Here is a 27,604-nt window from a genome sequence, read left to right as displayed (position 1 = left end):
GGCATTCATTATTACATCCGTTACCAGGACATTATATGCAAATGATCTCCACCTAGCTCCGGCACCCATATATCAATTACTGTGACAGATATATATAGAGAGAGAGAGAGAGAGAGAGAGAGAGAGAGAGAGAGAGAGAGAGAGAGAGAGGGAGAGGGGGAGAGAGAGAGAGAGAGAGAGAGAGAGAGAGAGAGAGAGAGAGAGAGAGAGAGAAGGCGGGTTATGGAAAGGACTGTCTGGAAATAGTCTGCACTTGTAGGGATGGAAAGAGGAGAGGAGGAGGAAAAGACAGGAGAGGAGCAAGGATGGAGAACGTTGAATCCTCCTATCATTCTTTGTCCTTAAAGCTCAGACCAGTGTATGCTGACTCTATAGAACACTGATGCCCCACAGAGATCCCATAGCAATTTAAATCCTATATACTGTTCCCTAATCCAGCTTATTGTTAGGATATTGTTACCATAAACCATGCCCTGGCAGTCCATATAGATAATAACACTGCCTCGACACACAGCCAAAACCAATCAGAAACAAATAATACAGCCCCACAAGAAAATAAAGAAAAGGAGAGAGGTGTGTGCGTGCCTGCTTTGTGTGAACAAAAGAGAACTTTGTGTGAACAAAAGAGAGAGACTTTAGAATGCATGTTTATTGTGAGAAAGTAACAGAGAGAGAGCGAGAGAGAGAGAGAGAGAGAGAGAGACAAAGACAGGGATAGAGAGGGGTACAGAGAAAGAGAGTGAGAGAGCGAGTGAGCGAGAGGAGAGAGAGACAAAGACAGGGATAGAGAGGGGTACAGAGAGAGAGAGTGAGAGAGCGAGCGAGAGGAGAGAGAAAGGATCAGTCCAAGTTCCTCTGTCTCGAAGTAGTGTTGATAAAACAAGTCAGTGGGAGTAGCTGATAATGCTGCAGTAGCATGACAGTAGAGATAGGCAGTCTAGTCTACTAGGACCTATGTGTGCCCTTGAGTCCCTGACAACGCACCGTGTGGGTAACACCAGGTATTAAAAGCTCAACTAGATGTTGAAGGGCATGACACAAAGCTAATAAAGAATGTAAATCCTTCTCTAAACGCCTTTCATAAACTAGAGGGGGCTTAAACAGGCTGCCATAATGATTGACCCTGTCATTGTTCAGTATAATGACTCAGGGTGTGTGTGTGAGTGTGTGTGCGTGCACTCTGTCATTGTTCAGCATAATGACTCAGGAGTTTCATCACGTCAGCAGGAAGATGAGGCTAAACTAGCGAGGAGACAATGTCACCGTTTGGAGCACACATATTTACATTTCAGTCATTTAGCAGGCACTCTTATCCAGAGAGGCATACAGGAGCAATTAGGGTTAAGTGCCTTGCTCAAGGACACAGACAGATTTTTCACCTAGTCCACTCAGGGAATCAAACCAGCAACCTTTCGGTTACTTGCCCAAAGCTCTTAACCGCTAGGCTACCTGCCGCTCACGCAGGTGCTTAATTAGCGATGATGAACAGGCGTGTGGAGAGCCGTCACTCATACTCAATATATCCAGTACTCTAACAGAGCACCAATCACGGTTTCTATGACAACAGCCCTATCTAAAAATGCCTCCTCTCCCTACTGTCAATCATAAGAGTATGAAAACATGAGTTGATGTCAGTTAAAACAGAAATGGACCCTCCCTGTTATGTAGCCTGAATCAGGCTTACTATACCACTGAGAGAATGATGTTGCTTCCCCCTTAATGACAGTACCACACCGCTTCACAATAGCTTCCTTTCATAAGGCACTGTCATTAAAATAATTACAGTAAGGTTAATTATAGAGGACCTGGTCCCTCAATTATCTCAGTGTATCTAGTTACAGAATTCTAGGGATGGATCACGACCAGGGTGAAAAGAGAGACTATAAAAGAGACTCTGTTGACTCCTTTGGTAGATCCTCCGGCTAAGGTTGTGAAGGCCTCACAGCAGAGAAGGTTAATCGACGTAAACAACATTTTCTTAGGGTCCATTTTCGGTCACGTTTTAACCCGATCTAAAGCCTACTGAAACAGTATAATATGCAACGTTCTCCCATCTGCCAACCTGCATACTGAATGATCTGATTACAGTGAATGGCGAGAGTGTGTTCTGTTCTTCAGAAGCAATGCAGAATCAGAGTCAGTCTGTTGCTAATCACTGAGCTACGGCTCAGCAGGACAATAAGTCAATCAACTCCTGCAGTGTCCTCCACGTAAGCCAATCAACCCATGCTGTGTCTTCCGTAGGATTGCAGAAGGAGACCAGGACGTTAGCCATGAAATCACAGGTAAGTGATTGAACAGAACATATTCTTTGTACCCCTTTTGGAATGATAGAATTGGCCTGGTTCCTTTGCCATTTCAGGGTTGTGCTCATTAGGCATGAAACAGAGGTATCTTCTGAACTTGTCAAATAAGGAACACTTGAGAATGTTCATGGTTCAGGTCCAATTCCTAGATATCCAAGAGAGGCTGGGAGAGGTGAAAGTTTAGGGTACTAGCTTTGTTCTTTTGATTTGATTAGACTTATTTCATTCATGCTTGCAGTTGACAAGACTGAATTATGCAGAATGCAATTACATTTGGACAATCCTTAAAAATCACAAGATACTTCATTCAAAGAATGCTAGCTAACAAGAAATGACCATTTATTTTCTCATTTTCTCCTACCCCCGATGGACACTGACCATTTCAGTTATTTGTTTCCAGTGTCTATCATTCAATGTGCTTTAGACAGATAAGAACTGAGCCTTCCTTTGAGTTCCACTTGACAATTTCTCTTCACTTTCTAACAGAAAGAGGTCTCGACTCCCCGGTCATATCCATCTCTCCCTCGACCTCTAATCTCCCAAAGTGTTTGGACTATGTCTAGGCCTCTGGTCTCTTTGTACACATCCCCCTCCGTTTCTCTCTCCCTTCCCTCTTTTTTTTAATCTGTTTCATTTCCATTTCTTCCCCTCTTCAGTTCATGCTCTGGTCCTAGTTTAATTAGGACTTACTGAAGCAGACTAGTTATGCACAGACCAAAGACACAAGGTAAATGTCTTTGCCCAGCCTCGACTCTCCACAGAGTCTGATAAGCAGCAAGTAAAGCTCTGTCTTCTGTGAAATATCCTCTCCTCCAGAGATTCTGATCAAACTGGCCAGTAAGACTCCCACTTCCTCTGAAAACAAAAAGGATGTGATTAATTAACTACACAATATTTTGCCAGTTGTTTTTGGCACTACATGCTATACAAGGGGGAAAATATGGAAATAACAAGTAATAGCCTAATTTCAAAAGATTTTACTCTTCAGCCAGTGCTGGCACCAACCATGAAATATTCTCAAGCAGCAAAAAACATACAATTCTCCCTAACATCCTAGTGCTGCTAATTAAATCCTGTTAATAGAACAAAAAAAGACCTTGTTAGGATTGGTAATTTCATCATTAAAGGTCCAACAACAACACCAGGACAAGAGATGCCTTTAGCGTAAATGCAATAGAAAAACCTCTGAACAGGGATGTTTTAGGATACGTGCCATAATGGCACCCTATTCCCTTTTTGCGCACTACCCATAGGGCTCTGGTCAAAAGTAGTGCGCTATACAGAGAAAAGGTTGCCATTTGGGACACACATTTACTACACCTATACTTCAAAGACAACATAGCTGTAGAGCACGGGGATGCAAATGAGGCAAGGAGTCGTGTTATGTTCGAACAGGGAGTAAGAGCACTCTGGTAATGTGCCATTTAAATGCAAAGAGCCATTCTGCTACAGCTAGTTAGTTTTTGTACTCTCGAGTCAGTGATCATCAAAGCCGGTGAAGTGCAGGGAATGTCCTGCCTTCAAACTGCTACTATAGAGGTGGGGAGAGAGGGCCCAGGTGATTTCACCCCGTGCTCGCCGTTGGAAGTCCTGCTAAGAGATGAGTGTCGCGTTTTCGTTTGAACTCTGAGAGGAAAGTGTCACGCACTGACCTTAGTTATCTTTGTTTACTTTATAATTTGGTTAGGTCAGGGTGTGACAAGGGTGGTTTGTTTAGTTTTTGTATTGTCTAGGGGTTTTTGTATGTCTAGGGGTTTCTCTAGTCTAGGTGTTTATATGTCTATGGTTGCCTAGATGGGTTCTCAATCAGAGGCAGCTGTTTATCGTTGTCTCTGATTGGGGACCATATTTAGGCAGCCATATTCCTTGGGTATTTTGTGGGTTGTTATTCTATGTTTAGTTGCCTGTTCTGCACGAGCCATATAGCGTCACGGTTTGTTTTGTTGTTTTGTATAGTTTTGTTCAGTGTTCTCTCTTTCATTAAAGAGTTATGTACTCTTACCACGCTGCGCCTTGGTCTCCTGTTTATGACGACCGTGACAGAAAGTTCTGAACAAAGATCCTCGCTAGCCTTGCTAGGCCCTCGCAGAACGTTGCTGAGTAGTGTGTATGTTGGACAAGGGCTAGTGTGACTTCTGCCACTTGGCAGAAACACACATACACGGCTTAGTCTAATAGAACTCTTCACCCTATTGTGACACTGTAGCTTACTGCCACCATCACCGGTCTCACTCTCCACATATCATGGCAGAGAACAAAATGTCCGTCTTATCACTGTCCACATGTTAGGTATCGGACCTGAATCACACACGATGATGCAATACTCTTTCTATACCAAGATAACATGACAGTTTCCTTTCATTTCCTACATGAACCTTATCAAATACAGTCAGTGTAGTCAGCTCAGCTATCCCCATTGAGACCGTGTCTGTGCCTCGACCTAGGTTGGGCAAAACTAAACATGGCGGTGTTCGCCTTAGCAATCTCACTAGGATAAAGACCTCCTCCATTCCTGTCATTATTGAAAGAGATCATGATACCTCACATCTCAAAATAGGGCTACTTAATTTTAGATCCCTTACTTCAAAGGCAATTATAGTCAATTAACTAATCACTGATCATAATCTTGATGTGATTGGCCTGACTGAAACATGGCTTAAGCCTGATGAATTTACTGTGTTAAATGAGGCCTCACCTCCTGACGACACTAGTGACCATATGCCCCGTGCATTCCGCAAAAGCGGAGGTGTTGCTAACATTTACGATAGCAAATTTCAATTTACAAAAAAAAAATGATGTTTTCGTCTTTTGAGATTCTAGTCATGAAATCTATGCAGCCTACTCAATCACTTTTTATAGCTACTGTTTACAGGCCTCCTGGGCCATATACAGCGTTCCTCATTTAGTTCCCTGAATTCCTATCGGACCTTGTAGTCATAGCAGATAATATTCTAATCTTTGTTGACTTTAATATTAACATGGAAAAGTCCACAGACCCACTCCAAAAGGCTTTCGTAGCCATCATCGACTCAGTGGGTTTTGTCCAACATGTCTCTGGACCCACTCACTGTCAGTCATACTCTGGACCTAGTTTTGTCCCATGGAATAAATGTTGTGGATCTTAATGTTTTTCCTCATAATCCTGGACTATCGGACCACCATTTTATTATGTTTGCAATTGCAACAAATAATCTGCTCAGACCCCAACCAAGGAACATCAAAAGTCGTGCTATAAATTCACAGACAACACAAAGATTCCTTGATGTCCTTCCAGATTCCCTCTGTCTACCCAAGGACACCAGAGGACAAAAATCAGTTAACCACCTAACTGAGGAACTCAATTTAACCTTGCGCAATACCCTAGATGCAGTTGCATCTAAAAATTAAAAACATTTCTCATAAGAAACTAGCTCCCTGGTACACAGAAAATACCCGAGCTCTGAAGCAAGCTTCCAGAAAATTGGAACGGAAATGGCGCCACACCAAACTGGAAGTCTTCCGACTAGCTTGGAAAGACTGTGCAGTACCAAAGAGCCCTTACTGCTGCTCGATCATCCTATTTTTCTAACTTAATTGAGGAAAATAAGAACAATCTGAAATTCCTTTTTGATACTGTCGCAAAGCTAACTAAAAAGCAGCATTCCCCAAGAGAGGATGGCTTTCACTTCAGCAGTGATAAATTCATGAACTTCTTTGAGGAAAAGATCATGATTATTAGAAAGCAAATTACAGACTCCTCTTTAAATCTGCGTATTCCTTCAAAGCTCAGTTGTCCTGAGTCTGCACAACTCTGCCAGGACCTAGGATCAAGAGAGACGCTCAAGTTTTTTAGTACTATATCTCTTGACACAATGATGAAAATAATCATGGCCTCTAAACCTTCAAGCTGCATACTGAACCCTATTCCAACTAAACTACTGAAAGAGCTGCTTCCTGTGCTTGGCCCTCCTATGTTGAACATAATAAACGGCTCTCTATCCACCGGATGTGTACCAAACTCACTAAAAGTGGCAGTAATAAAGCCTCTCTTGAAAAAGCCAAACCTTGACCCAGAAAATATAAAAAACTATCGGCCTATATCGAATCTTCCATTCCTCTCAAAAAGTTTTTGAAAAGGCTGTTGCGCAGCAACTCACTGCCTTCCTGAAGACAAACAATGTATACGAAATGCTTCAGTCTGGTTTTAGACCCCATCATAGCCTTTTAATGGCATCAGACCGAGGCTCTGCATCTGTCCTCGTGCTCCTAGACCTTAGTGCTGCTTTTGATACCATCGATCACCACATTCTTTTGGAGAGATTGGAAACCCAAATTGGTCTACACGGACAAGTTATGGCCTGGTTTAGATCTTATCTGTCGGAAATATATCAGTTTGTCTCTGTGAAAGGTTTGTCCTCTGACAAATCAACTGTAAATTCCGATGTTCTTCAAGGTTCCTCAAGGTTCCGTTTTCACTATATATTTTACCTCTTGGGAATGTCATTCGAAAACATAATGTTAACTTTCACTGCTATGCGGATGACACACAGCTGTACATTTCAATGAAACATGGTGAAGCCCCAAAATTGCCCTCGCTAGAAGCATGTGTTTCAGACATAAGGAAGTGGATGGCTGCAAACTTTCTACTTTTAAACTCGGACAAAACAGAGATGCTTGTTCTAGGTCCCAAGAAACAAAGAGATCTTCTGTTGAATCTGGCAATTAATCTTAATGGTTGTACAGTCGTCTGAAATAAAACTGTGAAGGACCTCGGCATTACTCTGGACCCTGATCTCTCTTTTGAAGAACAAATCAAGACTGTTTCAAGTACAGCTTTTTTCCATCTACGTAACAATGCAAAAATCTGAAACTTTCTGTCCAAAAATGATGCAGAAAAATGTATCCATGCTTTTGTCACTTCTAGGTTAGACTACTGCAATGCTCTACTTTCCGGCTACCCGGATAAAGCACTAAATAAACTTCAGTTAGTGTTAAATACGGCTGCTAGAGTCCTGACTAGAACCCAAAAATTGGATCATATTACTCCAGTGCTAGCCTCCCTACACTGGCTTCCTGTCAAGGCAAGGGCTGATTTCAAGGTTTTACTGCTAACCTACAAATCATTACATGGGCTTGCTCCTACCTACCTCTCTGATTTGGTCCTGCCGCACATACCTACACGTACGCTACGGTCACCAGACCGAGGCCTCCTAATTGTCCCTAGAATTTCTAAGCAAACAGCTAGAGGCAGGTCTTTCTCCTATAGAGCTCCATTTTTATGGAATGGTCTGCCTACCCATGTAAGAGACGCAAACTCGGTCTCAACCTTTAAGTCTTTACTGAAGACTCATCTCTTCAGTGGGTCATATGATTGAGTGTAGTCTGGCCCAGGAGTGGGAAGGTGAACGGAAAGGCTCTGGAGCAACGAACCGCCCTTGCTGTCTCTGCCTGGCCGGTTCCCCTCTTTCCACTGGGATTCTCTGCCTCTAACCCTATTACAGGGGCTGAGTCACTGGCTTACTGGGGCTCTTTCATACCGTCCCTGGGAGGGGTGCGTCACTTGAGTGGGTTGAGTCACTGATGTGATCTTCCTGTCTGGGTTGGCGCCCCCCCTTGGGTTGAGATCTTTGTGGGCTATACTCGGCCTTGTCTCAGGATGGTAAGTTGGTGGTTGAAGATATCCCTCTAGTGGTGTGGGGGCTGTGCTTTGGCAAAGTGGGTGGGGTTATATCCTTCCTGTTTGGCCCTGTCCGGGGGTGTCCTCGGATGGGGCCACAGTGTCTCCTGACCCCTCCTGTCTCAGCCTCCAGTATTTATGATGCAGTAGTTTATGTGTCGGGGGGCTAGGGTCAGTTTGTTATATCTGGAGTACTTCTCCTGTCCTATTCAGTGTCCTGTGTGAATTTAAGTGTGCTCTCTCTAATTCTCTCTTTCTCTCTTTCTTTCTCTCTCTCGGAGGACCTGAGCCCTAGGACCATGCCTCAGGACTATCTGACGTGATGACTCCTTGCTGTCCCCAGTCCACCTGGCCGTGCTGCTGCTCCAGTTTCAACTGTTCTGCCTTATTATTATTGGACCATGCTGGTCATTTATGAACATTTGAACATCTTGGCCATGTTCTGTTATAATCTCCACCCGGTACAGCCAGAAGAGGACTGGCCACCCCACATAGCCTGGTTCCTCTCTAGGTTTCTTCCTAGGTTTTGGCCTTTCTAGGGAGTTTTTCCTAGCCACCGTGCTTCTACACCTGCATTGCTTGCTGTTTGGGGTTTTAGGCTGGGTTTCTGTACAGCACTTTGAGATATCAGCTGATGTACAAAGGGCTATATAAATAAATTTGATTTGATTTGATTTAAAGACACCATACCCATTACACAAGTCTTCAGCCGCATTTCTAGACCTGCATTAAGATGCTGTGAGTTGACCTGAGAGAATGGGGAGAGGTTCAAAAACATTTCAGAAGGCAATGGTGGCCCAATTCAATATGCATTGATTCTGTTTCTATGTTATATATTTTTTTATCCAAACAATTTATGCAAAAATCCTCAGTTTTAAAGGGTATGACGCCTCTGAAGAGAGATATGGAGGGGACTGTAATGTCCCCTATACTCCACCTCTGGAATCGCAGCTACCCTCTCCCTCTCTTCCTCCCTCCCTCCAGTGTTTCCACACCATTGGTATTCTGGTGGTCTCTGGGTCTGTGATCTATATTATTGATCTGCTGCGGTGTCCGATAGATAAACTAAGCTGTTGTCTCAATAAGAGTCTCTTTAGCGGCTCTGGAGGAACCCTTAGAAAGTGATTGGGTTAGAGACGTGCTTACCCAATGGGTAAGTCTATAGATTGTTTATGCGGCGGAATGGTGCATGAAGCATCAACATGGTCCCTTGGTTTTATGTTGATATGTTTCAAGAGAAACACTAAGATATTTTCATGAAATATAACAACCAGGATTGGGATTGACTTTTCTCACAGAGAAAACATCACTTGATCATTTTATGGGCTAGTGAGTAACGCCAGGAAATGGCCGTAATGGATGACGTAAATGGATTTTTGAGTGACGTGCATTGATTGTCAAGTTCAAGTTGACATTGAAATGGATGCCAACTGTTACACACAGAAAATGTATAAATAAATTCACTCTCACAAAGCAGCTTGAATAATTGTCTAAAAGGTTGTGTATGAAGTGATTTTAGCCTGTGTGCTGTGGGTTTGTAAGCTACTGCCTCAAGTAGTCCAAACAATGGGTACTTAGCATGGAAAACCCTCAACAGAGTAGTGCATTTCATATAGTCTTTATTCCTCATCCCTGAGAGGGAGTGTCTGTGATGATGAATAAAGACATGACTGAAGCAGTCCACTTCAACGTTTTAAAGACACACACGCACACACTCCACTTCAATCCCACATGTACCCCATCTGAAGACCTCTAACAGATGAAAGATAAAAAATTAGGGGGGAAAAGGAAGCTAAAAAGGTTTCTGCTACTGGCCCCTGAGGAACACCAGGAAGTGTAATCAGCAGTGTGACCCAATCAGCAGTGACCCATGACCAATCAGCCAATCCCAGGGAAGCGGAGAGATGTGTGTGTGTGCCCAGAACAGCGGAACAAGTGTTTGAAAACACAGCAGATACATTATGCAGAATCCGGATGCTCTGCAGGGCCCTTTTCCTGCACACGCACGCACACACACACACATGAATAGCAGTCACAGTTCACCTGTGCTAGTGAATATCCCGTCATTACATGCGGCGCCCGCACATGGACAGTTTATCTGAGGCTTGGAGAAGCTCACACACCATTTCCCTCAATGGTGGCAGAAAGCTTTAAATAAACATGCAGGTTGTATGCGTGTGTGCAGCAAATATGGGCACGGAATAAGGCTTGGGTTCCCAGAGTGTGTGTGTTTGGAAAAGGGGTGTTTTAGGGTTAGGGGTTAGATTTAGGGTTACAATTAGGGTTAGGGAAAATAGGATTTTGAACGGGAATCAATTGCTTGATCTCCACAAGATAATAAAGTGTGTCTGTGTGTGTGTGTGTGGTGAGTGTGTGTGTGTGGGGGGGGGGGGGGTGGAACGAGGCTTGGCTCCCTGCTGGAGCATGACTAACTTACCTACCTAGAAAAACAGTGATAGAGCACATGCAGAGAGACCACCTGGCGGTATGGGGATGATGGAAACAGACTCTGAGCTAATGGAAATGCTGGGCCTGTTTTACTCCCCTTCTGTTTCATACACAGCAGGCTGCTGAGGGGAGGACGGCTCATTATATTGATTGGAATGGAGTGAATGGAATGGTATCAAACACATGAAAACCATTTCATCCATTCCAGCCATTACTATGAGCCCATCCTCCCCAATTAACGTTCCACCAACCTCCTGTGGTTTCAAAACCTAGCTAGCATACTAACTTAGGCTCAATTCCAAAGTTCTGTGAAGTGTGCATTTGGACAATGGGATAGAGTTTTTGGGACCCTTTGCTGAAATGTACATCAGAAATGATGTTCATTAGATGAAGATGAAGACCTAGGGTTATAAACCACATTGGAACCGTGTTGAGATGTACCTCGTAGCAGGTCTGGGGTGCTGTGTGGCCAGTTGTATGTCCTCATCAGCTGCCAGTCAAAGTCGTCCTCCTGTCCCTGCTTGTACTCACACAGTCCAGGGTCAGAGTCTTCGTCAAAGGTACAGCCAGCTGTATGGGTAAGAAAGAGAGGGGAAATGGTGGTTAGAAGGCATCAACCCTGAATAAATAAACCAACTTACAACTCAAACAGGCTTTGTGGGTCAAAGTCTATTCCCCAACTCTTCAAGCAAAAAGAACATGCATAAATATATAAAAAATATATATTTCTGAGTTTGTCTGTTTTTGTTTGAGAACCACTTTTTTTTAAGGCATCAATGAAATGACAAAGAAAATCCATACCTCATATCTTTCCTTTGTTCTTTGGGAAGCGCAAGAGAAAATTACTCTCAAAGACTTAGAATAAATAATGAGCTCTATTAGAGGGACAACAGCAGCAGCACTGCAACTATGGGCACTCAGGACCAAACTCATACATCATCACAGGCAGACTATAAATGCCTATATAAAACTAAACTTTACACTCGCCCCTAAAAGCTTTATTTTCTGTCCAAATAACATTTAATAGTTGTAATCTAGGTGGCATTGCAGCATGGCGACAGGGTCTGGCTGAGTATACCTCTCCGGTCCTTCTGTCCATTTCCCCCTGGGGAATCTATGGGCGGCATCCCAAATGGCACCCTATTCCCTACAGTATATAGTGCACTACTTTTGACCAGGGCCCATAAGGCACTATATAGGAAATAGTGTTCCATTGAGACAGAGCCATGGTCATTTTGCCCCATTAGCCCTTTGGTGTGAAAATAGCAGGCCAGCTACAGGTCACCGAGATGGGGCTGGGATGACAGGTGGGGGTGGTGGTGCCAGGGTAGGGAGGTAGTGGCACTATCACATCTGATGGGGATGGCGAGGAGGGGGTGGGGGCTCTCAACCAGACAGGGAGTCAAGGTGACCTTTACCACCCTGTCAAGCTCATCGTCCTAGTTCATAGTACCGTCTCTCAGCTCTCATCACACCAACCACAGGCTTTAAAGCCAGCAGCTGCACATAAACCCAGAACAAGATGGTCCTAAATGAAAGACAATCGCTAAATGCTGCATATCTCCTATGTCAAAATGGACCATACATAACATGATACACTGTACACAGGGAAGTTTGTTGATAAGGTGAATAGACTAAAGTAGTACTACTCAGGTTGCTATGGTACCAGTGGAGAGCCACAGTTTTGGCCCTTGGATTGAGTTTGACTGGACCAGTGAGAGTAGCAGGAGTGGACCCCTGGTGGTGGGTGGGCAAGCAGAAGAAATGCATATTCACTTCACATAAAGTCCAGTTTATTTCCATAGGCACAGTCCCCTGTTGCACACACACACACACACACACACACACACACACACACACACACACACAGCTCTCCATTAACTCAAATAGCCCTAGTGTGGTAGGCAGGCCAAACGGCCTTTACTTTAACTCCAACAGTCCACAGTTTAGTGTATATCCCAGGACCCTCTGGGCTAAGTGATCATATTAAGCCTTAGCAGGAGTAGAGCACTGAAGAGGACTTGTGTTAAAGAGTCACTGACTCCATGCCAGGCCCTGCTTAAAAGCATCACACCTGGTCGGTCGGAAAACAAACACACACACACACACACGCCCGTCGCCCGCTGTTCTCTTTTGTGATTTGTTTGGGAAATCCATCTGTTTTCTTTCTTAATGTAGACTAACTTTTCTCCTGTTTGAAACAGCATGCAGAAGGCATTCCCTTTGCAATAAACCACCAAGACACTTTCTCTTATTCTTATTTTCTTCAGGGCTAGACGTGTCAGCTAATTTGCGGACTACTTTCCACTTTTCCTTCCTGCTGACTAAGTAGCATCAACCCCCCTTCTTCCTCATCCCCTTCTCCCATAGTCCGATCTTCTCATCTCCTCTTCCCTTCACCTCCTGAAGCGAGCTGTGTGTTTCCGGGTGTGTAAGCAGATCACAGATTAAATTGCGTATTTGTGTCTGAGGGCTGGTTGTTGTGTAAGCTATCCACTGAGTAGAGGAGAGAAGAGAGGACACTGGGTGAAAAGGGCCATTATCAGGGGATATCTTTATGCATTTGGAAAGTAGTCAGACCCCTTCAATTCAGACCCCTCCAATACAGCCTTATTCTAAAATGGATGACAAATATTTTATCCTCATAAATCTACATACAATACTCCATAATGACAAAGTGAAAATAGGTTTTTAGACATTATTACAAATGTATTAAAAGTAAAGCACAGAAATACCCTATTTACATACAGTACCAGCCAAAAGTTGACACACCAACTCATTCAAGGGTTTTTCTTTATTTTACTATTTTCTACATTGTAGAATAATAGCGAAGACATCAAAACTATGAACTAACACATATAGAATCATGTAGTGACCAAAAAAAGAGAGATTCTTCAAAGTAGCCACCCTTTATCTTGATGACAGCTTTGCACACTCTTGGCATTCTCTCAACCAGCTTCACCTGGAATGCTTTTCCCACGGTCTTGAAGGAGTTTCCACATATGCTGAGAACTTGTTGGCTGCTTATCCTTCACTCTGCAGTCCAACTCAACCCAAACCATCTCAATTGGGTTGAGGTCGGGTGATTGTGGAGGGCAGGTCATCTGATACATCACTCTCCTTCTCGGAGGTGTGTCTTGGGTCATTGTCCTGTAGAAAAACAAATGATAGTCCCAGTAAGCCCAAACCAGATGGGATGGCGTATCACTGTAGAATGCTGTGGTAGCCAGGCTGGTTATGTGTGCCTTGAATTCTAAATAAATCACAGACAGTGTCACCAGCAAAGCACCCCACATCATCACACCTCCTCCTCCATGCTTCATGGTGGGAACCACACACGCGGAGATCATCCGTTCACCTACTCTGTATCTCACAAAAACACGGGGGTTGGAACAAAAGGACAGATTTCCACTGGTTTAATGTCCATGCTCGTATTTCTTGGCCCAAGCAAGTCTCTTCTTCTTATTGGTGTCCTTTAGTAGTGGTTTCTTTTCAGGATTTTCGACCATGAAGGCCTGATTCACGCAGTCTCCTCTGAACAGTTGATGTTGAGATGTGTCTGTTACTTGAACTCTGTGAAGCATGTATTTGGGCTGCAATATCTGAGGCTGGTAACTGTAATGAACATATCCTCTGCAGCAGAGGTAACTCTGGGTCTTCCTTTCCTGTGGCGGTCCTCATGAGAGCCAGTTTCATCATAGCGCTTGATGGTTTTTGCTACTGTGCTTCAAGAAACTTTCAGTTCTTGAAATGTCTCTTACTGACAGACCTTCATGTCTTAAAGTAATGATGGGCTGTCATTTCTCTTTGCTTATTTGAGCTGTTCTTGCCCTAATATGGTCTTGGTCTTTTACCATATAGGGCTTTCTTCTGTATACCACCTATACCTCAAACACATTAAGGAAGAAAGAAATTCTACAAATGAACTTTTAACATGGCACACCTGTTAATTGAAATGCATTCCAGGTGACAGCCTCATAAAGCTGGTTGAGAGAATGCCAAGACTGCGCAAAGCTGTCATCAAGGCAAAGGGAAGCTACTTTGAAGAATCTCAAATATAAGACATTTGGTCTGAATACTTTCCAAATGCACTGTACATGTTTCCAGATATCTGATATTTTCTTAGATAAAATGAACAGACATGCTCCAGATACACATGTCCTTAATTTCATATACAGAGCTAAAATATTCTCCGTAATGGAACAGTTTCTATACAGTATGCATCCAATCCGGACCTCAGAAATCTCCCTCCCACCATATGAGTCCATATAAGACACACACCTGATGCTCGTGCACCTAGAATATTCTAACGCTGGAAAGGATAATTATCAACATGCTGACATATCTAAGCCTTTATACTTAGGCATGAACGAATCCAAATATTTTCTGAAAAGTATCAAATCTGTAGTCATTACCTGTTCATTTAAGTATCCGTATAAAAAACTAAATTCTAAAGCTAACCTTAGACGATATGTACTCATCCTCGTATGTCTGATCAAAAATGGGCTAAAGCCTACTCATAAAATGTCCAGCACCCAAATAATTTGACCTATTCAGGTGCTGAAAATCATTGTGCTTCTTCACATGAAGGTGATATATCTGAGCATACATTTGCACTATATTCAGTGGTAGGCACAAGATTTGGAAGGGCAAACATCGTAATATTTAATCAAGGTTGCTATTTCCAAAGCACATCTGCTATTTATGTTTTAAAAAATGCAGCATAGCAAATCCAGAGCTCCAATCACAACACGTTTTCTGTAAAGATGCAAATGTAAGCCAATCTTTGCTAAAAATGATTTTTATTTATTTAACAGAAAATAAAAGTTGCACCACTGCAATACCCCTGCTTGCCATGTTTGTTGGACGATGGGTGCAGATTGGGTTGACAGCAGCGGCCTCTTGCACTCCAGACCCATCGTGGTGGTAGTGTTGGTCTGTGATCTACTCCGCATAAATCTAGCTAATGTAAACTCACCCCATTCCGTACAAATGTGCGCAACCGCAACATTCAAACAAGGCTTCAAAGAAAACTAATGTGACTGTAGAGACTGTGTTGACGTCAAAATCAGGGGTGTGAACTAGGTTTCTATTCAAGCGTTGATCGACATGGTAATGGCTGTATAGTAGTGGAGAAAAGTTGAAAATAACTGACCCTCCGTTATATCTTGACGTGTCATGTCGTAACGTACAGCAGCATAAAGCAACTATTTCTGTCTTACAATCTCTCTCCACCAGGTGTAGCACTTCTCTCATCGTTTAAAAACAAGAAATGGACAGTGACGGGGGTAAGGGGGGAAACCTAGTCATTTTTTGCGTCATCACTGCATGCGATCATCATTCTCAAAGCCGCTGTTTACTTCTAAGAGCACTTTAGCACCGCCCTAAAAACCAGATTCAAATTCGACACAAACCTTCAAATAGGTATGTAATGACACATTATATAAACTCTTTATAGTGTTTTATTTACATTTTAGAGGCGATAAGGTGATGTGTGACAGATCGAGTGAAAAAAATCTATTTTCCCACACAACATCTCTCCGTCTCACTATCAAGCATTAGTTTCATTTCCCCACCAGCCATTTTTAAAATGACCCGACGGGGCTCATTGCCTGCCTGAATTATGCAGAAACGGGCAGCGTTTAGGTCATGTAATTGATTATGTTGGAAAGGGGAGAAATTGTGCTTTACAATGGTATTGACATTACAGTTGATCTGGAAGTATTACGTTTTGTGGCGCTAAAATAAGGGCAATTGTACGGACCAAGGCGATGTACGAGTTTACGTGAGTTTACATTAGCTAGCTAACTCTACTGGCTGCTGGCGAAATTAACCAACATTCTTAATTCCAGTTACTAAGATAAATAAAACATTTCAAATTAGCATTAACTTCTTCGAGGTATTTTCTTAACAACTTCTCACTTCTTTGTTTTTCTGGTTGTCAATTCGAGCACACAGCGTTTAACTTACACAGTAATTTGATTTGTGGCGCCAAAATTCAATAATGCCAGTTGGAACAAAACAGCACAAAATACGTGATTATTGTTGCTAGGCTACCAGTGCTTTTAGCTTGGGGTTTGTGTGCACCTTTATCCAGAGGGAATACAAAAATTATAAATACTGTCTGAACGAATGACATGGATTTAATATTTGTCAAATGATGATCTCCTCAAAACTTAAATAAGCATCTGAAATGTTCCTTATTTATTATATCAAAATGCATATCAAGATCCTAATATGGACCTCAGTCAAGAGCATGTGTATGGTAAAAAAAGAAAAAGACAGAAAATAAGATGTCCACATAGGCCTCAAGATGTCCACATATCTCAAGGATATCTAATGAGTAAATATCTGTCCATACAATGTATGATATCTGGAGGGAATCCTCAAAATAAATTGTACATTAAATAAAAATATGGATTTCATATTTATCAAATTATTGTGCATGTGCTAAAAACTCATAAATGCATCAGAAATCGTCCTTGTTTACAGCATATCAAAAAGCATATCAAGGTCTGGATAAGAACATCAGCCAAGAAAAGCATATCTGGAATCAATATAGCTTCATATCTTGAATTTGCTGAGAAAACACAGATACAGTCAGTAATTGTCAACATGAAGAGAGAAAATAGGATGTCACATACAGTATCTCAGGATATTGAATGAGTTCATATCCGGCCATAGGAAAAGTCTATGTGTGATATTCGGCGTAATCCCAATATCATATATGTCTAAAAGACATTTGGATTCAGAATTTGTCAGGATATCCATTGGAAAAGGTATGTGTTCTCTAGAATATCAAAAATGTGTCATGTGAAGATATCCCCTGATGTGGACCCTTTTCCCCCAGTGGGAGAGGAGAATTTGAGATGAAGAGGAGGAAGGGCTTAGCCTTATACGAAGTTTATCCTCGCTTAGTTTCAGGAAGTAAATGTCACCATCATCAGATACGTTCCACTGATTTCCCTCATTAAGATTCATCCTTCCATTGCTCCTCTACTTCACACACACGCACACACACACCTCTCAGTGCCCAAATGAGCTTCTCAGGCAAGGGGAGGCCTAGCCCATGTCATTCTAAAAGTAATGTGCATACATTTGTGTGTATCTAGGGTGTGTGTGCGTGCATGCGGGTGTGTGTGCCTGCGTGCATGTACGCCCGTAATTCAATTTGGTATTTTATTAGGATCCCCATTAGCTGTTACAAAAGCAGCAGCTACTCCTCCTGGGGTCCAGACAAAACATGACAAAATACAGAACATCAATAGACAAGAACATATCAAGGACAGAACTACATACATTTTTTTTAAAGGCAAACGTAGCCTACATATCAATGCATACACACAAACTACCTAGGTCAAATAGGGGAGAGGAGTTGTTAATCATTCACCTGAACAAAATTAGAAAATGCCATTTCCGAAAAAAATTGACGGTGGAAAGGCTTGTAAGAATGAATAAATGATAAATGTGTGTTTACTAAGAACAACAAAAACAGACGCAGAGCACTTTCTGACGTTTAAACTGTCCAGAGACAACACAGGAACCAAAGTGCCATTCTCTTTCCATGTAGCAGCTGTTAGTCTTTAGCTAATTGCTTTTAATTGCTGAGATGGCACACCGCCACACGCATGCACACATACACACACACACACACACACACCAGGCTCCAGAGCAACTTGTGGTGTTGTAGACATACAGATAGAATACATTAAATGACACAATGTTGGGGCTATCTTTTACACCGAAGGAAAAGGCCCTGCCATGCCAAATAGGGCTTTTTTGTATTATATGCTAGCCAGATCCTAGCTGTTCTCCTCCTGTAATACTGTTTCACCTACTATAGCTTCCTTACTATTTCTTCTATTATATAAAACACTAAATCCAGAAGCCCCCCCACCCACAAACACACAGTTTCCTGCCAACAGTTTATAATCCTGTTAAAATAACTCTTTAAAAAAATGTTATTAAAGAGAGAAAGCCTCTGAAGTTGAATCCACATCAAACCAGGAAGTTTTGAGTAGAGGGGATAAAATGGGCTGTGTTTGTAAGCCATTTAAAAAGATGCTCGGGCCATTGACTGGGCTAATATCTTATACTGGGAGGCTTTGAGTTTAACTCCAGCCATTAGTAGTTTTTGAAAGGGATCAAAGTCATGTACTGGGCTGTGTGTGTGTGTGTGTGTGTGTGTGTGTGTGTGTGTGTGTGTGTGTGTGTGTGTGTGTGTGTGTGTGTGTGTGTGTGTGTGTGTGTGTGTGGAGACTGTAATTCTCTAGTGGAGCATTCTGTCTCTTTGACAGTTGGATAAAAGGCCACAGAGAGAGATACAGTCCCTAGCAAAAGTATCCATACCCTTTTAAATTGTAACTTTTTGTCAACAATGAACACAAAATACTATGTAATGTCAAAGTGTAACTTTTTTGTTCAATATTTTTTTAGATAAATGATAAATGAAATACCTCAAATACAGCCGTTATGTAAGTCAATACATGTTAGAAACCCCTTTGGCAGCGATTACAGCTGTTAGTCTTCTTGGGTAAATCTCCAAGAGCTTTACACACCTGATTTGTGCAATATTAGCCCATTTTTCGAGCCCATTATAATTCTTCATGCTCTGTGAAGATGTTGGGGCTCGACCCCCAAGATGTTGGGGCTAGACCACGATTTTCAAGTGTTGACAGATTTTCTATATTTTTGTTCAAGACACATTTTTCATTTCATTTATTGTCATCACCCCATAGGATATTAGGTCACACCGATGGACAACACACATTATGCAGAACATAATTAATGACACCTTCAGAAGTTTCTGACCACTGTAAAAATGCCTCTAAACATCAGTTCTAAACATCCGTAATGGATCCGTATTAAAGGATTTGAAGTGTACTTATTCCAATCACAGGGATTTAAAAATGGACCTGTATTGTTATATTTTTAATCACTACCTCAATGAATCAGGAGTGAATAATATACGTGAATGCTGCCTTGGATGTGGTAGCCGTTTCTCAGGCTCCCTCTCCAGAATCAAACCCTGATTCTCCATTACACGTGGTCACCATGGTCGGCACAGAAACTACCATCGAAAGTCGATAATGCAGACATTCGAATAAGACGCCACTTCTACCACGAAGGGTCACCCAAGAGCTCGAAAAGAGGCACAGCTGATGTGGGGTCCTCCAATCACGTATGCCAATCGGTCAGGAGGAGTGAAACTGGTAGGAGGGACAAAGGGGATGGATGGTCTAATGCAGGGAGTGAGAACCAGGAATGGGTGCACCACAGCCAGCCCCAAATATCTGCCTGCACCATCACTAGAGTCAGGTAAAATAACTAGAGCCTTCCCAGTGGGCAGAGACAGACCCAGAGGTTGCAGGAACAATGTTCACATGCCGAGAGTGAGAAACCACCGTCTTCATGTCACACCAAGGGGAAAACGCTGTCACACTGTTGGACATCTCAGGTTGTATGGTCAATGTTGGTCCTTACTGTTAACAGTACGCCTTCTATATGATTTCAACAACATGTTTACATTGTTTTTATTTATTTCAACAATCAACAAAAAAGTTTGGACATACCTACTCAGGATTTATTTTTACTATTTTCGACATTGAATAATAGTAAAGACATCAACACTATGAAATAACACATGGAAACATGGAACCAAAATTATATTTTAGATTTTAGATTCTTCAAAGTAGCCACCCATTGCCTTGACAGCTTTGCACAATCTTGGCATTATTTCAACCAGCTTCACCTGGAATGCTTTTCCAACAGTCTTGAAGGAGTTCCCACATATGCTGAGCACTTGTTGGCTGCTTTTCATTCACTCCGCAGTACAACTCATCCCAAACCATCTCAATTGGGTTGAGGTCGGGTGATTGTTGAGGGCAGGTCATCTGATGCAATACTCCATCACTCTCCTTCTTGGTCAAATGGCCCTTACACAGCCTGGAGGTGTGTTGGGTCATTGTCCTGTTGAACAACAAATGATAGTCCCACTAAGCGCAAACAAGATGGGATAGCGTATTGCTGTGGAATGCTGTGGTAGCCATGCTGGTTAAGTGTGCCTTGAATTCTAAATAAATCACTGACAGGGTCACCAGCAAAGCACCCCCACACCATCACACCTCCTCCTCCATGCTTCATGGTGGGAACCACACATGCGGAGATAATCCATTCACCTACTCTGCGTCTCACAAAGACACAAAGGTTGGAACCAAAACTCTCAAATTTGGACTCATCAGATCAAAGGACAGATTTCCACTGGTCTAATGTCCATTGCTCGTGTTTCTTGGCCCAAACAAGTCTCTTCTACTTATTGGTGTCCTTTAGTTTCTTTGCAGCAATTCGACTATGGAGGCCTGATTTATGCAGTCTCCTCTGGCTGGTAACTCTAATTAACTCCTCCTCTGCAGCAGAGGATAAATCTGGGTCTTCCCTCCTTATGAGAGCCAGTTTCATCATATCGCTTGATGGTTTTTGCAACTGCACTTGAAGAAACTTTAAAAGCTCTTGACATTTTCCGCATTGACTGAACTTTATGTCTTAAAGTAGTGATGGACAGTCATTTCTCTTTGCTTATTTGAGCTGTTCTTGCCATAATATGGACTTGGTCTTTTACCAAATAGGGCTATCGTATACCACTGCTACCTTGTCACAACACAACTGACTGGCTCAAATTCATTAAGAAGAAACAAAATTCCACAAATGAACATTTAACAAGGCACATCTGTTAATTGAAGTGCATTCCTCTTGAAGCTGGCTGAGAGAACGCCAATGCAAAGCTGTCATCAAGGCAAAGGGTGGCTACTTTGAAGTATCTCAAATATAAAATATATTTTGAGTTGTTCAACACTTATTTGATTACTACATGATTCCATATGTCTTATTTCATAGTTTTGATGTCTTCACTATTATTCTACAATGTAGAAAATAGTAAAAATAAAGAAAACCGCTAGAATGAGTAGGTGTGTCCAAACTTTTGACTGGTACTGTACATTCAAAAGGCGTCACCTCCAAAGGACTAAGAAACCGACCCTTTTTATGGCAATGGCAGAGAAGTTCAATATTTGCATGACCATTTCTAATAAAGCTTACATTCTGTTTAGGCCATTTGCTCTAGCCATGTCTTCTGCACCTCCTCATTGTAAGATAACCCACCCCAGCACAATGGAGACTGAAAGGATTCGTCATGGGACTTCAGATCCTCAAAAAGTTATACAGCTGCACCATTGAGAGCATCTTGACTGGTTGCACCACCACGTGGTATGGCAACTGCTTGGCATCTGACCGCAAGGCACTACAGAAGGTCGTGCGTACAGCCCAGTGCATCATTGGGGCCGAGCTCACTGCCATCCAAGACCACAATACTAGGCGGTGTTAAAGGATGGCCATAGAAATGGTCACTCCAGCCACCCAAGTCATAGACTGTTCTCACTCTCTACTACCGCATAGCAAACGGTGCCAATGCAGCAAGTCTGGAACCAACAGGACGCTGAACAGCTTCTACCCCCAAGCCATAAGCCCACTAAATAGTTTGTCCGGGTATCATTTGGTTAACTATTTAACAATCTGCATTGACCATTTTTGCACAAACTATTTTGACTCATCGCATACGCTGCTATTACTGTTTATTGTCACAGATGGCGCCGAAGAACATGGCTGACGTTTTACATTCGCCCAACCAATTGTACTATTTTGTTATTTTTTTGCGCAACCAATTTTTTAAAAACTTATTGTGTACATAACGTTGCTGCTACCGTCTATTATGACTGAAAATTATTTATGGACATCAGAAAAGCGATTACTCACCACAGACTGGAAATAAACTTTTTCCTTGAACAAGTTCGACAAGAATATTATCTTGCTTTCACTGGAACAGGCCCAGATTCACGCCTTTAGCTTGAAGAAAAGACGCCGGAAAAGGGGCAGAGGAATGGGCATCCATCTGAGAATCCGGAGGCGAGCGAGGAAATTCCCACTGCCTTCCATTCTTCTTGCTAACATGCAATCATTGGAAAATTAAATTGATGTCCTACGATTAAGATTATCCTACCAACGGGACATTAAAAAACTGTAACATCTTATGTTTCACAGAGACGTGGCTGAACGAAGATACAGACAATATAGAGCCAGTGGGATTTTCCATGGGGGTGTGTGTCTATTTGTCAATAACAGATGTCTAATATTAAAGAAGTCTCGAGGTATTGCTCGCCTGAGGTAGAGTACCTTATGATAAGCTGTACACCACACAATCAACCAAGAGCGTTCTCACATGTATTATTCATAGCTGTCTACTTACTACCACAAAACGAAGCTGTCACTAAGACCACGCTCAACCAACTCCATAAGGCCATAAGCAAAGAAGAAAATGCTCACCCAGAAATGGCGCTCCTAGTGGCCAGGGACTTTAATGCAGGCAAACTTAAATCAGTTTTACCAAATTTTTACCAGCATGTCACATGTGCAACCAGGGGGGAAGAAATCCTAGACCACCTTCACTCCACACACAGAGATGCATACAAAGCTTTCCCCCGCCCTCCATTTGGCAAATCTGACCATACTTCTATCCACCTGATTCCTGCTTTCAAGCAAAAACTAAAGCAGGAAGTACCAGTGACTCGCTCAATACGGAAGTGGTCAGATGACAAGGATGCTACACTACAGGACTGTTTTGCTAGCACAGACTGGAATATGTTCCGGGATTCATCCAATGGCATTGCGGAATACAACCCCTCAGTCATCGGCTTCATCAATAAGTGCATCGATGACGTCGTCCCCACAGTGACTGTACGTACATATCCCAACCAGAAGCCATGGATTACAGGCAACGTCCGCATCGAGCTAAAGGCTAGAGCTGCTGCTTTCAAGGAGCGGGAGACTAATCCGGACAATTATAAGAAATCTCGCTATGCCCTCAGACGAACCATCAAACAAGCAAAGCGTCAATACCGGATTAAGATTGAATCCTACTACACCGACTCTGACGCTGGATGTGGCAGGGCTTGAAAACTATTATGGACTACAAAGGGAAACCCAGACGTGAGCTTCCCAGTGATGCGAGCCTACCAGACAAGCTAAATGCCTTTTATGCTCGCTTCGAGGAAAGCAACACTGAAGCATGCACGAGAGCTCCAGCTGTTCTGCATGACTGTGTGATAACGCTCTCGGTAGCCAATGTGAACAAAACCTTTAAACAGGTCAACATTCACAAAGCCGCTGGTCCAGACGGATTACCAGGACGTGTACTCAAAGCATGCGTAGACCAACTGTCAAGTATTTTCACTGACATTTTCAACCTCTCCCTGACCGAGTCTTTAATACCAACATGTTTCAAGCAGACCACCATAGTCCCTGTGCCCAAGGAAGCGAAGGTAACCTGCCTAAATGATTACCGCCCCGTGGCACTCACGTCGGTAGCCATGAAGTGCTTTGAAAGGCTGGTTATGGCTCACATCAACAGCATCCTCCTGGACACCCTAGACCCACTCCAATTCGCATACCGCCCAAACAGATGACGCAATCTCAATCGCACTCCACACTGCCCTTTCTCACCTGGACAAAGGAACACCTATATGAGAATGCTGTTCATTGACTACAGATCAGCATTCAACGCCATAGTGCCCACTAAGCTTATCATTAAGCTAAGGACTTTGGGACTGAACACCTCCCTCTGCAACTGGATCCTGGACTTCCTGACGGGCCATCCCCAGGTGGTAAGACTAGGCAACAACGCGTCTGCCAGGCTGACCCTTAACACTGGGGCCCCTCATGGGTGTGTACTTAGTCCCCTCCTGTATTCCCTGTTCACCCACGACTGCATGGCCAAACACAACTTCAAAAGCATCATTAAGTTTTCTGACGACTCAACAGTGTGTCCCCGCATACTGTTGTCGCCTGATCAGCGACAACGATGAAACGGCCTGTAGGGAGGTGGTCAGAGAACTGGCAGTGTGGTGCAAGGACAACAACCTCTCCCTCAATGTGAGCAAGACAAAGGAGCTGATCGTGGACTACAGGAAAAGCCGGTCAGAACAGGCCCCCATTAACATCAACAGGGCTGTAGTGTAGCGTGTTGAGAGTTTCGAGTTCCTTGGTGTCCACATCACCAACGAACTATCATGGTCTAGACAGTCATGAAGAGGGCACAACAAAACCTTTTCCCCCTCAGGAGACTGAAAAGATTTGGCGTGGGTCCCCAGATCCTCAAAAGGTTCTACAGCTGCACCATCGAGAGCATCCTGACCGGTTGCATCACCGCCTGGTATGACAACTGCTCGGCATCTGACCGTAAGATGCTACAGAGGGTAGTGCGAACGGCCCAGTACATCACTGGGGCCAAACTTCCTGCCATCCAGGATCTATATAACATAGTCACTTCGCCCCCGCCTACATGTACAGATGGTCTCAACCGGCCTGTGCCCCCGCACACTGACTCGGCACCGGTGCCCCCTGTATATAGCCTTGTTATTGTTATTCTTATTGTGTTTCATTTTATTTTAGTCTACTTTGATAAATATTTTCTTCTTGAACTGCACTGTTGTTTTTTTAAGGAAGCATTTCACGGTCAAGTCTACACTTGTTATATTTGGCGCACGTGACAAATAAAGTTTGATTTGATGTATTATCTATCCTGTTGCATAGTCGCTTCATCCTTACCTATATGTACATATATACCTCATACCCCTGAACATCGACTCGGTACTAGCCAAGTAATCGTTCCTCCTGTTATTATTTTTGTATTTTTTCCTCACTGCATTGTTAGGAAGGGCCCATAAGTAAGTATTTCACTGTTAGTCTATACCTGTTGTTTACAAAGCATGTGACAAATAAAATTTGATTTGATGCCCTAATGCTGGCTCGTTGTTTAATCACAAGATTGTGTCACACCAAGTGGACATTGCTTTTAGGGACAAAATGCAATCAACCAGAACTATTTGGAAATATCATGAATAGACTTGGGGAATATTGTTTTTTTTTAAATAAACTTCTGTGTTATAACTAAAAGAGTAGGTGAAAGGAATATTCTTCGTTTTTTTATTCATTCATTAAGTTCAAAGTTCCTCAATCTTACTTGGGACCGTCACACCATTGGACAATTGTCACATTTGTTAAGTTAAATGTGTTTGCCATCACAGACAAAAAAGGGTGTCAGGTCAACTACCCACACAGAGAAATAAAAGGTATAAATGGAGAAAGGGAAGGCATAGGCAGGAGAGCTAGTGTCTGCGATGGATCCCTTGGCCGTCCTCCCTGCTGCCGGTCTGCTTACCCAGTAAAGAGTGCACACCAGTGACCCTGAGTAATAGCCAGCGCACCTGGTACCTCATAAATACACCCTGATGGGGTAACAGAGGGAGGGAAGAAAAGAGGCAAGAGGGCACAGCACTCCTCCACAGCATTTATCCCGGAGAGAGGCTTGATAAATCAGGAGAGAAGGAGGAGGAGAAACTGCAGGAGAGGCGACGGGTGGAGAAAGGTGTGGGAGAGGTGGAGGATTGAAGCAGGAGATGGAGAGGAAGAGTGAGACGAGAGGGGAGGAAGTAGAGGGTGGGAAAAAAAGAGGATGAGGAGAGGCGATAAAGAGAGGAGGAAAAGGACCATGCGGGAACTTTTAAAAGTCATTTAAAAACGCACGCCCCTGATTCAGAATGTCAAAGTTTAGCATTCGACGGAGACAAAACATAATCTAAATCTGACCCGAACTACAACACTCAATCATGAATGATTAATCTCAGAAGGATTTTTTCAGTTTAATGACTGCCTCAGGATCAGAAACTGAAGGACGCACCGACCGCTGACATCTCTGATGACACAACTCCACACCACCCGTAGCATGCCAACTAGAATCACGGACGCCATCGAATCCCCACAAGATTGCATTTTTTACTGCATAATAAAACATATATGAAATTCCAAATTCCTTTCCCTTGAAGCTTTTTCACTGCTTTGACATTTCAGTGCCGACCAAACCTTATATCTAGGCTTGAAAAACATAGAATAACTATCAACTATCAAACCAAAAAGGTGTGAAAAAATGCTGTAAAGTAAGAATGCTTTCAAAAATAGACATGTTAATAGCTTGTATTTATCAATTAACTAAATGCAAAGTGAGTGAACAGAAGAAAAGTCGACATCAAATCCATATCTGTTGTGACCACCGTTTGTCTTCAAAACAGCATCAATTCTGGTAGGTACACTTGCACAAAGTAGGCATATAGTCAGGTGTATGATTAAACAATTCTACCAAACCGGTGCTAATGATCATCAATTCAATATGTGCGTAGGTTGAAACACAAATCATTATCTGAAACAGAAACAGCTGTGTAGGAGGAATAAAACTGGGTGAGGTACAGCCAAACTTAGCTAACAAGGGGGGGGTTGCTGAAGACCCTTTACTGTCAAAAGACTGAGCACAGCAACAAGACACAAGGTAGTTATACTGCATCAGCAAGGTCTCTCCCAGGCGGAAACTTCAAGGCAGACATGGGTTTCCAGATGTGCTGTCGAAGCTCTTTTGAAGAAGCACAAAGAAACGAGCAACGTTGAGGACCGTAGACGCAGTGGTCGGCCAAGGAAACTTACTGCAGAAGATGAAAGACACATCATGCTTACTTCCCTTCCCATCGGAAGATGTCCAGCAGTGCCATCAGCTCAGAATTGTTAGAAAATAGTGGGACCCTGGTGCACCCATCTACTGTCCGGAGAAGTCTGGTCAGAAGTGGCCTTCATGGAAGACTTGCGGCCAAAAATCCATACAGTACCTCTGACGTGGCAACAAGGCCTAGCAACTTAACTATGCACCAAAACACAGGAACTGGGGTGCAGAAAAATGGCAGCAGGTGCTCTGGACTGAATAAAAAAATATATATATATTTGTCTGTAGCAGAAGGCAGTTTGTTCGCCGAAGGGCTGGAGAGTGGTAGACGAATGAGTGTCTGCAGGCAACAGTGAAGCATGGTGGACGTTCCTTGCAAAATTGGGGCTGCACTTCTGCAAATGGAGTTGGGGATTTAGTCAGAATGAATGGTTTCCTCAATGATGAGAAGTACAGGCAGATACTTATGCATCATTCAATACCATCAGGGAGGCATCTGATTGGCCCAAAATGTATTCTGCAGCGTGACCACGACCCCAAACGAAAGTCATTAAGAACTATCTTCAGCATAAAGAAGAACAAGGAATCCTGGAAGTGGTA

General features: G+C 42.9%; 1 protein-coding gene and 1 pseudogene across 8 annotated transcripts in view; one reads left to right on the top strand and one right to left on the bottom strand.

Moving 5' to 3' along the window:
• Positions 1-27,604, bottom strand: part of LOC139391828 (receptor-type tyrosine-protein phosphatase U-like) — a 284,310-nt gene that overhangs the window by 168,265 nt on the left and 88,441 nt on the right. For all 8 annotated transcript variants that reach the window (XM_071139407.1, XM_071139410.1, XM_071139408.1 and 5 more), the window contains exon 2: positions 10,852-10,980. In XM_071139407.1, the coding sequence (XP_070995508.1) occupies positions 10,852-10,980 (129 nt within the window). The remainder of the gene's footprint in view (positions 1-10,851; positions 10,981-27,604) is intronic.
• Positions 23,988-27,604, top strand: part of LOC139391595 (intelectin-like) — a 56,489-nt pseudogene continuing 52,872 nt past the window's right edge.

Source organism: Oncorhynchus clarkii, chromosome 32 (genome assembly GCF_045791955.1).
Source record: "Oncorhynchus clarkii lewisi isolate Uvic-CL-2024 chromosome 32, UVic_Ocla_1.0, whole genome shotgun sequence".
Classification (NCBI taxonomy): Eukaryota; Metazoa; Chordata; class Actinopteri; order Salmoniformes; family Salmonidae; genus Oncorhynchus; species Oncorhynchus clarkii.
This window is presented reverse-complemented; position numbering and strand designations above follow the sequence as displayed.